The following is a 12043-nucleotide window of genomic DNA, read 5'->3' as shown; positions in this document are numbered from 1 at the left end:
ATATATATATATATATATATATATATATATATATATATATATTTTGGATAAAGACAGAGGTAAAGAGGCGGAGATGGAGAGAGAGGGATGCCATCATGATATCAGTGCAGAGAACCAGCAGTGAGAAGGCGTTTATAACAGCTAACATGAGGTGATAATGAGTATTCAGCCCTGCAGCCATACACTGACACTAACACCTCCATTTGTCACTATTAATGTTGAACAGAACAAAAAGTTTAAATGTACTTTATGTCACAAGTATAGTTTATCCCAGAATGAATAGAGGTGAAATGTAACTTACTACAATTACTCAAGTACTGTACAAGTTAGAGGCAATTGTACTTTACTTGAGTATTTCCATTGCTGTCTGTATTCTTCTACTCCACTACATTTAATAAACAGTTTCTTGTTATGTTGTTTCGCACAAAAATTGTCCGAGTGGCCAGAAGAAAATTTTGGTATTATAATACTTTTCTGCAAACCACGAATGTGTTACATTTGCACATTTCACAAGTATCATATCACTGTTTCTTAAGTTACATAATATATGAGTGAGACAGCTGCTAAGTTGTGGATAAAAACAGTTTATGTACAAAACAATTATTAAGCAAGTCATTGCTCTTTTTACTGTGGGTCTTTAGGCTACATACATTTGTGTTGCATCTAGACATTGCTTTGCTTTTATTTATTTATTTTTTTAACAGAAACCGCTTCTTTTTCTGCAGGTATGGTGACACCAAAATTGTTTGTTTTTTACAGAGACATTGCTGCTCCTGCCTGCATAGTTTGCATGAAAAGCTGTTGTTTTTTTACCAAGACGTCAATGCTTTTACAGCTGAAATTGTGCCCCCCCAAATTATATCTGAAAATGAAACCATCAGGGAAACTTCACGCAGTTTGGATACATGTTTAATGAAAGGCACTCTTTACAGGATAAATCAAACATTATGACACTGTATACTGTACAATGTTGACACATACAGTAACAGTTCTCAATATTAAGTGCTTCATAACATAGTAAAGTGCTGAGTACCAACGTGACTAACTGATGTCACCTTATTGCATTTCATTTTAATTAATTATAGGTATTGCTCTTTCCATGGGCGAAAAACTCAACGTGTTTGTTTTACCACCCACTCGTCATCATTATTGCATATTGTAGGATTATTAGAAAGGCATTGGTTGTGTTACAACTACATCCACTTCCATTTCTATACGAGCTGTATTTATATGTATAATAAACTCACATACAGTACATTTTCAAGATTGAAATGTGGCATGCATATATAATACCAAATTCCTGATGAGACACAAACATCATTGTTTGTCATCATTTCTCAAATCCAGTCAAAGTATTGGCTTTCCCTATCACATGGAATACAATGATCACCGTTATATGATTAAAAGACTATAATATATTTAGGTACAATAAATATGTCAAACTCTAAGTTACTGATATTATGAGATAAACCTCATTTCGGCACACTATGCCATGCAATACAAATGAGAAGTTAAATGGAAAAATGTTCAAATACATGAGTGCAAAGTTATTTTTTGTCTTTGCCCTCTCCTCCATTCTCTCACTCTGATCACAAATATATATCTCATCTCGCATTTCTGTACACTCTAAGAAATATGTTTTCCCTGCCAACAGCTGATGGTGCAACGCCTCGTTTCCACACAACTTTGTTGTGTGTCTAAAACTCTGTATAGCGTACACCCCTTGTGTTCAACACAAGGAAATGCATCTCTTTACATCTGCATAAAAACAAAGAAGAGTTAATTTTTACTCTTTTTCAACCATGTGTCGGCAGGTTTGTTTAAACACGGGAATACCAACTAAAAATAGGCATTAGGTTCCTTTTCCATTTCCAATAGACCAGAGCTGTGTACACAGCACTATGGCAGATGAATATGCCTTTCTATATGTGTGTTATTGTTTTTTTATTTTTTACTGGTGTGTCACGGGTCGGAAAACAGGTCAGTAAATAGCAGAAAGCAGCGTGGAGACCAGTGAAAATGTCAAGCCGGTTACTTCTTATTTATATCGCCTACTTCTTTCAAACTCGGTGCAGACAAATTTGGAACAACGTTCGAGTGCTGCTTGGGTGGAGATGGACTGTATTTTGTGGTATCAAGGCAGCATCAGTTTCTCAAGAAACTAAAACTGCAAACATAGGAAGATAGAAAGTGGGCTTGTCACCCATCTTTTATGTGGTTACGTTTCAAGACTGATCTCAAGCGTGCAGCTGATAGCTACATTGTTTGTTTAACAGAGGTGCATATTTAATGGTTCCAATGTGAAAAGAGCTCCGATGTTACGCTTTGCAACGGGAGAGTCAGATGCTAGTTTTCTGTTGGGACACAGTGTCATTATGTTCCACTTCAGGGCGACTGCTGAGCCATGTGTGACATCTGGTCCAATTTGGTTTACAGGTCTGGTCCAGTGTTCAGCTCAAAATACAACTAGTTTGAAAATGTTTTTATACTGGCCTAACCCGAGCACTCGAGGCAAATTATGAAGCTAAAAAAGGACAGATCACAGAAACACTTAGGAGATCATGGAGGTTGCTGTGGGAATGAATAGACCGCAACTTGATGCGTTAACAGAGCTATGTGGAAACGAGACGTAAAGCTCCAAAAGTGCTTAAGAGATATGTGGAAAAAAACTTTCAGTGCAATGTATTGATATGGTGTTTAAGGGTAATTTCACATTATAATAACATATTCAAATGTGAGCATCTGGTGCAAAATGCCAAATAATAAAAACCATGTAGGATTAAAATAACTTGTAATTTTAAAAGCTGCATGCAACTACTGCATGTTCTATAATACATGGAATTTGAAAGCAGATTTATATTTTGCAGGTTTGAGACTACAAGGAGATGTGCCAACTATTTATCACAAAGATATTGTTACGCTGTGTACATGGAGAAGTACTGCTGGCTGAGCATTCACAACTATAGCTTTGCTGATAAGACAATGTGTGCGCCGGTGTCCTCTTGCCTTACACTGGACGCGATCGTCTGCCCTTGAAAATCATGCCAAGTTCTATCTAGGTTTTGCTGAATATGACAAGACTAACTGTGAAGTACAGTAATATGAGCTCTAGGTATACTTCCAGTTTAATGATTATCACAACCACAGTTTTTTTTCTTTTGTGGGATAAACTTATAGACCGTAAAGGACAGTTTACTCAAACTTACAAGTTATTTTGTCTCTTCACACACATATTTACCCTAACAATCTACATTTTTAAGGTGAAATGGCTATAGTACAAATGAGCCATCACATTATTCTTCCAATTGCACTGGATGAAAGATGATAATTATACCTTTCAGTTCTTATCATTTATGTTTACTGACAGAGTAGTTGTATTAATTGCACTTTGACACATCCACAAGCAGACAGACAACTTGCTTAAAGGCTGTCTCACCACACAGGGCTTAATACTGTCGTAATATGCACAAAACACTGCCATGTTTGGAGTACAAAATAGTGTGAAAGATAAACTGATATCATCGCAGTGCATCTTACTACTGGATATGTTTGATTTGTCCATGCCCCTGTATATCTATAAATACTTTCTCTAACAGTGTGTGCCACTTTTCTCATTCTGCCAGGTGCCGTTACTTTTGTTTAGTGAGGGTGTGCTTCCATACTTGTTTGCAGCTGACATTTTCTGGGCAGCCTCTGCCGCTGCATCCATCACTTGCTTCTCCTCCTGCTCAGTCTCACGGTGGTAAAAATAGTTAAAGTTGGAGACGATGACGGGGACGGGTAAGGCGATGGTCAGGACACCGGCAATGGCACAGAGGGTGCCGACCATTTTGCCTCCCATCGTGATGGGGCACATGTCTCCGTATCCGACAGTGGTCATTGTCACCACGGCCCACCAGAAGCCATCGGGGATGCTGACAAACTGCGTCTGGGGCTCATCCACTTCTGCAAAGTAGATGGCACTTGAGAATAAGATGACTCCTATAAAAAGGAAGAAGATGAGCAGTCCAAGCTCCCTCATACTGGCCTTCAAGGTCTGCCCCAAGATCTGAAGTCCTTTTGAGTGTCGAGAGAGCTTAAAAATTCTGAAAACTCTCACAAGACGGATGATTCTTAGGATTGCCAGGGACATGTTCTGACTGGAGTTGATATCGTCATCGGGGGTCGTAGCCAGCTCTGTTCCGAGAGTTACAAAGTAGGGAATAATAGAGACGATGTCAATGATGTTCATGATGTTATTGAAGAAGTCACTTTTGCTTGGGCACACCACGAAACGGACACAGACTTCAAAGCAGAACCAAATGATACAAATAGTCTCCACAATGAAAAAGGGGTCTGTTAAATAAGCAAACACGTCTTTTGTGGCGGGATGAGGGGCGGAACCGTCTTGGGTCCCGTTGATGAGTTGGGTTAAACCTGAAGGAAAGTCATTGTCATCTCTGAACTCTGGCAGAGTCTCTAGGCAGAAGATGACGATGGAAATGACGATGACAAACACAGAGACCAGTGCTACAGATCTGGCTGCACTGGAGCTTTCCGGGTATTCAAACAGGAGCCAGAATTGTCGTTGGAGTTCGTTGGTAGGCAAAAGGACCTCCGGCTCTTTGATAAAACCCTCGTCTTCGCGGAACTGCTCCATTGCTTCATGACCCAACTCGTAGAAAACAATTTCATTCGCAAAAACATCTAAGGGGACATTGGCCGGTCTGCGGATTCTCCCTCCTGACTGATAGTAGTACAGTATGCCATCAAAAGACGGGCGGTTCCTGTCAAAGAAGTACTCATTTTTCATCGGGTCAAAGTAGCTTATCCTCTTCATGGGGTCACCAAGCAGCGTCTCTGGGAACTTATTCAGGGTGCTGAGCTGGGTCTCGAACATGAGCCCTGAAATATTGATGACGACTTTCTCATCTTTTTCTTCAAAGCAGTGCTTCTCAAACAAATCTTCATTCTCGTAGCAGTCCTTCGCCATCTTGCTGAAGACGCTGTCAGTAGGAGACTCGCTGTTGATGAGGAGCTTGAGATTAGAGATCAAACTGCCGCTGCTCGAGTTTGCTTTGGTCGTGAGAGTTGGAGGAGTGGACGGTGACAACCCGTCTTGACCGGATGAATGTGCACGTCGTCCTCTGTGTGGCGACTGGTGAGGAGAACTCAAGCGGTGGGTTAAAAGATTCTGATCTGGAGCCTCTGAAGGGGGCGAAGTCGGGTACCCGGAGTCACTCGGGTCTCCCAAGTTGATGCCGACATCATCCATGTTCTCGAAATTAACAAGCGGCACCTCCATTGCCCGTCTAGCCACAACTCCGTCTATCAGCAGAGTGCAGGAGGCAGAGGGGACACCACAACCAGCGCCACACTGAAGATCCTGGCGTGGCCTCCGTCCTCCTGGTTCTCATTCAGGCAATCAGTTTGGATTCAGTCCTCTGTGTAATCTGCACAAGAAGGGTGAAAAAAGCAGAGTTGTGTTATATTTTTGTTAAATAGTGCAATACATTTTTGTGAGTAAAGAGATTTTCCTGTCAGCTCGTGTTTGCATCAGCAGAGCACTGGCCATCTGATACTGTGCTTGTACAGTTATTTTTTCCCCTCAATTTTCTCCTATGTACAAAAAAAACAAGCTCTGCAAGTTTGTGAAAGTGCTTACACAAGGTATAGGTGGTATTATTGCTGATCATGTGCAACAAAACTGTTTAATTTCCTAACGGAAAAAACATCTGAGCCGTCACTTCAGACTGAAAGCAGAAACTCATCAAACAAAACGTCAGTTTCTAACTACTGTTTTGGTTAATCAAACCCAACCCTGTTTGGGGTAGTTGATCAGCATCACGTTTACTTTATCTCTAAGCAGCTGTTTATCATTCCATTTGTCTGGTTCGGACAGGTAACCAAATCCAAACACACGCTTTTAAGCTGCAACCTCTGTGTCCACTTGACACCAAAGGCCCTGCGCACTCACAGAGACTCATCTGCTTCTATTTCCACTCACATTGGAGCAGATAACGTAACAGTCCAGGATATAGGATTTTATACTTATCAAAGGAAGCGGCTTGTGCAAAAAATACATGTATTGATTTCGCCATGTCAGCATAGAGGGGTTACTGAGTCCAAGAGGAAGGACAGTTGAAGATGCAGAGGACAGAAAAGCGCTGTTAGATCTAGACTTTTAATTGTTTCTAAAAGCAACTTCTTGTTGGTAAATTGCTGCTAAAATCTTCCCACTGAACTAACATCCAAACACACAACACATCCACATCACTGAAAGCACCACAAATACATGCAAATGTCTCTTTAATTAAGTGTAAAGTTTGGATCCAGCTGTGCGCAGATGTCTGCACCACTCACCCGAGTCCCCGGCTCTGCAGAAGTTGTTTTGCCCCTCTCTACCCTGCCCGGCAGCTCCGCTCTGCTCCCCCTTCAATCTCTCTCTCATCCAGACTCACAATCAAGAGTGTCTGTAGCTCTATTAAAGCTCCCATTGGGTAATTTAACACCTCATCGGAAACCAGAGATGTCAGCGGTACCCACACAAACTTACACACGCGCACGTACACACAAACAGAGACAAACACAAACAAGAGGCAGGAAACTCACTGTGTTTTGAATGTGGGGGTCACCTGGCTTTGTTCTCCCTGCTCCCTCCTCCTCCGTCAGTGGAATGACTGAGGTATTATAGGTAGCTCCCTGATAGGAGATTTACCCTGCAGGAGCCAATCACTGTTTGACGTGGCAAGAGGGAGAGTGGGACCCACTCTTTCCCCCCTCGTTCCTGCAGAGTAAGCATCCACATGCAGGATCATCCAATCCACCCTCACCTTGGGGATTATACTGTATTCTTCCCCTCTTACGGCACTTGTCACAGCTCTCAATACCTGCAGCAGCGCACATCTGCCCAGGGGATTCAGCTTTTTTCTTGTTTACATCCTTGGTGGTACACAATGACGTGAAGTTATTTCACCTGCTATTATATTCTGTTAAATGTTTAACTGTAAGAAATGTTTTTCCAAATCTTTCTCGAAATCTTTGAAAATCTTTGAAACCCGAGCAAATTGACTTGATGGAAAAAGGCAATGAGCCACAGAAGAAGAACTTACTGAAAAACGGTAAGAAATTAGTAAAAAAGTAAAAGAAAATTACCTGAAAATACAAAAAAAATAGAAAAAAGAAGATACAAAAAAAGAAGGAAATGACCTGGAAGAAATCCTTAAAAGATATTATAATTCAACATAAATTCAAATATATCATTTTGGATGATGAATATAGTTTTTCCCTAGCTTTTCAAAATGTATTTTATAAATCTACTATTTTTTTTCCTCATTGCCTTTTTCCCCCATGTTTTTAAAAGAAATCATAGCAATTTGTCCAGGGTTCAAAGGTTTAAATACTTGCGAAAGGCGTCCGAAAGCAGCACAAAAAAAGTGGTGCCGCTCCAGGTTTCAAAGGGTAAAATTTTCCTTTTCTGTTTGAGCTAAAAATAATCCATAATATGCCAGTTCTTTGGAAAAACAAGACTAAGGCACAGCACTAGAATCAATTTCATTGATAAATACTTGAAGTTTTCAAGAAGTAATTTATTCTGGGCTCAAATTTCCCCCTAGAGGTGTTAAGTATAGATTTGTAAAAGTGTTATAGAGTGGAAACAGCCCCTTTCCAAGAAATTCCTGCAGATGTGTTTGTTTATTCATTTCTGTCGTCCCTGCCAACTCCAGCACCTCTGCGCCTGCCAGCTATTGAAGGTTTGTCAGATTAATACAGTTGCTCTGTGGCTTTGAAAAACAGTGACACGCCTAATTAAAAGGTTAAATTCCAATTACAGTAAGGCTGCACTTCCCTTTTAGTTCCAGCCCAATTCTCTCGAGGAGCGCGAACTTTAATCAAAGTTCATCTTGCACTTTTTCAGAAGGGCGGCCAATTTGGCAACATAGGTTGAATATTGTGTTACATGATAGAGAACCAGCTGCCTGAAGTCAGAAATGATTCCCTCACCTCACTCTCCTCCTGCTGCAGCCTGGAGTTGGCTGGTCCGCGGTAACATTGCGGCGTGAGCAGAGCACCACTGCAGGCACGGGCACATGGCTTCAAGGTCACACGAGACCGTTCTAAGACTTCGCTTTGCTATACATCATCAAACACACCGTCAACCTCCAGGAATCTCATTATGCGTCCTCACGGGGAAATCATGCACACGTGCATCAATGAATTTAAACTTCACATGTTTGTACCTGACACATACATCCAGGTTTGCTTTGTGCACATGTGCAGGGACGCAGCCAGGTGCACATTCACACAGAAACACAGCTGACTCAACATACTCGATATATATAGGGATCTTTTTCTTTCCTGCAATGTCTTGAACGTGTCATTGGGAATGCAGTCAGCTGAGGCATGACCCTCCACTTAAACACTTCATAATAGAATCAGCTACAGGCGAAGACAGACAGGAAGATCGACAGCGAGGGGGACGATCACAGACTACACGAGTCACACTGAGAGGGTAAATAATCGATTCATTCCCCCGCGAAACGATTTGTGTCAGTAAAAAAGGGAAAAGGGAGGTAACAGGGTGAGATATGAGCTTCAGGATGAGCTGGACTGCAGCTACTGCAGTGTCACTCGTCTCAGGAGTCCTGACAGGGGACCAGAGGGATAACGTCCCTCCTTCTGTCCTTCCACACAGCCCTTCATCCATCATCCACCGCCCCCCGCATCCAGTCCTCCCCCCGATGACACTGTCACCTTACCCGTTAACAGACTGTGTTGACAAAGCAGTTTCTCCATCAGCATGCGTGTGTGTGTGTGTGTGTGTGTGTGTGTGAACTACACTGACACTGCATCAGTATGAACACCTCCTGCTTTAACAGAGCTCAACTTTGAGCTATGAACACCTGATATAGCAATATTTGTTCAGGAAAAAAAATAACTTCAACACTTTGGGGACTGACCTGAAGTGCAGTGTTCAGCAAAAGTATCATTAACACAGAGTGAAAATACTTCATTACAGGTAGAGTACTACATTGAAAATGTGTTATTTAGTTTAACTGGTGCCTGGAAATGCAGTGTAAGGGTATCCTGTATGATTTGTTTTTAATAACATTAAAATCTTCCTCTCTTTTTGTTATTACACTGCATGATTATAAACTCAAATAAAATAAATGAAACCAGCTATATTTTACTATAAATACAGTGTTCATTTGTAGAACGGTTCCTATGTTAACACAACAGCGTGGACGGTCACGATGTTTGGGTTTAGGCACACGTTAGGTTTAGACAAAGAGGTATGTGGTAAAGTGTAGACAAAAAAAACAACACACACACACACACACACACACACACACACACACACACACACACCTACATAGGAAGCAAACTCCAAACTCCCGCATGAAGGTCAGTTGGTTGTGGGACCCATTTACGTCCCCAATCGCCCGGCCTTACTGGTACGCTGCTTATATTACGTGGTTAGCGGCAGCGTTATTACCTGACGCTGTCTCAGAGAGTTTCAGGTGTTCGACTCTGGCTCTGTCTGAAAACTTTATCTTCTGATGACTCCATACGCATTGCATGTGGATGCGGAAGTGGGCTTTTGGCGTCTCACTCGTACGCCGAAAGCACTAAAAGAGCGGCGCTATTTGACGAGTTCGGAATGAGAACGGGTTGTTAGGATGAACATGATTTTTGCTAGCCTTACCAGCATGGTGGCTAGACCGCATTATGCTTTCCCCTTTTTCCCCTCTTATAAGCGGCCCTGTTTCCATACAGAGACGTGCTTTGTCCCCTGTTTGGGAGCATCACACAGTGTTATCCAGCTCTGCTCTGATTGGTCCAGTCTGAGAGTAGACTGACTTTCAGTCATATACGTTCATCACAGTCACTTGAGTGGCGTGCCTATATGTGGATGGTCATAGAAATTTGGTTATGGTCTGATGAAGATTGAAACATTGTTCTGTTGAATTAACTATCCTGGTAGTTCTCAGTGTGCAGATCTTTTGTCTGACTTTCTGATTGAGTGCCTGTAAAAGTTTTCCGGACAAGTGTTCCCCTCACTCTCTGTTGCACATGATAGCGTGCACATGATCTTCGTAATTTGAACTCAGAGGCCCATATGTTCATCCAATAAGGGTGACAGGATTTCAAAGTGCATGTCACGTAGCACGGATTAGATATTCCAGCCTGGTAATCTTATAGCAGTTGTAAAGGCAGCTGGTTATTCCAGTCTAGTAATCCTATATATTGCAGCAGAGGTTCTCCTCATTGCAAATAACATACAAGGTTGGGTCAGGAGCATCAAGGACGCAACAGCCACAGTAAAGAAAACCCCCACGCAGCTGCAAACATGGACACATGTTCACTGAAAACATCAGAGTGCCACAAGTTCACAGGTTCAGATTGAGTGTCACACACCTGCAGCGGAGGGATCAGGGTTTCTAAATCACAGGTGAGGGATCCAGTGTGAAAGTGGAAACTGTAAAAACACTAAACCATCAGAATACACCACAGAGCTAAAAAAGACAAATCCAAAACAATAATTCAATCAGACAAATCAAAATTCTAAAATACACTAAAACACTGACATCCAGAGGGAGCGACCAGTTTCTGCATCATCGATTTTAATTCACAAAAATGGACTGAATTTAGCAGTTTTGGATGTGAGTAAAGACGGTCCAGGCAGACGCAGCAGCATACTGTAGCAACACGAGCATTTTTACACAGTTCAGTGCCGACCTTTGTTTCATGTCATCCTTCCTCCCTCTCCCATCATTTCCTGTCCTCTCGTCACTATCACTATAAAATGAAGGCAATAGCGCCTAAAAACTCACATGACAAATCAAAAACTCTGCAGTGTCATAAAAAAAGCTGCACTCTGCCCTTTACCTCCTGAGTTTTACACATCCTTTAGAAATGTGTTACATAACATAATATAACAGAGTAAACTGTAAATGGTTCACTATATTTACATGGGTTTGATTAACCTGACGTTTGCAGAAAAATACTCTGCGATGGAGTTTGTCTATGGTTTCACTTTTTTCTTTTACCTAGTTATGTTCTTATTCTTATTCCTTCCCTCACTGAAAAATCCAGAATTTATAAATATGCAAAAACTGATACTCATTTCAGTAGTTCTTTTTGACACAATATGTCTCCATTGAAAAGTCCACCCTCAGTCTTTGAGCACTGGAGGTTTCAAGGATTCACATCACACTGTTGTAAATTACACATTATACAAATGATTAACTTCCAGACTAGCTGTGATATCACAACGTCCTGCTCATACGCACACAATGTAGTGCCTCTAAGAGGCTGCCTGAATCCAGTCAAAACATATCTACATTTGACTCTTTTTGTGCCGGGGGTTTGATGCTAGACTGTCACAAATGTGTGCCAGATGAGCACACTTCCTGTTGCTGCCATGTCTGTTTTTACACTACAAGCAATGAAGCAATAGCATTGCCAGCTACATTTTTGCCATGTCGCCATTGAAGTGTTGCTCAAGCATGCATCTGCTACTTGCAACAGTGCATCATGTGTCAAAATGATCAAACCTCACTTTGTTTATGTCTCTGTTAAGCATCTTTGAGTATTGTAAAAAGCGCTCTATAAATAAAATGTATTATTATTTAAGTTTAGATTTAGTAAAAAAAAAAGCTTTTTTTTGGATAACATGTTCACCACTGCATGTCTATGTGCTACGCAATACACAGAAAGTGAGCAAAGCTCCAGCTAACTCGGCTAAATAACACAGAACCAAAGTGAGAAAAAACGCAAAAGCATATGATTGCTTGATGCTTCACCGTGTCCTTGGTTTGCTGAAAAATGATGAGGCCAGTTCAACTTTGATTTGTAGGGCATTACGTCTGTCAACTACAAGCCACTCCATTTACATTATGTGTATTAAATGAGGAACTCTATCACTTAAAGGGTACTGGTATTGGTTCTGATATTGTTACTTTTTAGACGACACCTGGCCCTATACGTACACATCCAAAATTCAGGTTTAAGGTGAAAACAGAGAAACTTTCCTCCTTCAACAGCCTTCTACTATCAAATT

The 12043-nt window shown here is 41.3% G+C and overlaps 1 protein-coding gene across 1 annotated transcript; it reads right to left on the bottom strand.

The window, feature by feature from the left end:
• Positions 1-3589: 3589 nt before the first annotated feature.
• Positions 3590-5284, bottom strand: LOC121950871 (potassium voltage-gated channel subfamily A member 10). The gene has a single exon (XM_042496959.1). The coding sequence runs from the start codon at positions 5282-5284 to the stop codon at positions 3590-3592; it is 1695 nt and encodes a 564-aa protein (XP_042352893.1).
• Between the last annotated feature and the right edge of the window lie 6759 nt (positions 5285-12043).

Source organism: Plectropomus leopardus, chromosome 2 (genome assembly GCF_008729295.1).
Source record: "Plectropomus leopardus isolate mb chromosome 2, YSFRI_Pleo_2.0, whole genome shotgun sequence".
Lineage (NCBI taxonomy): Eukaryota > Metazoa > Chordata > Actinopteri > Perciformes > Serranidae > Plectropomus > Plectropomus leopardus.
The sequence above is the reverse complement of the archived record's forward strand: the minus strand, read 5'-3'. Positions and strand labels throughout refer to the sequence as shown.

What these genes read in the sequence shown, in the direction of transcription:
- LOC121950871 (XM_042496959.1), bottom strand. Translation starts at nt 5,284, where the DNA reads ATGGAGGTGCCGCTTGTTAATTTCGAGAACATGGATGATGTCGGCATC.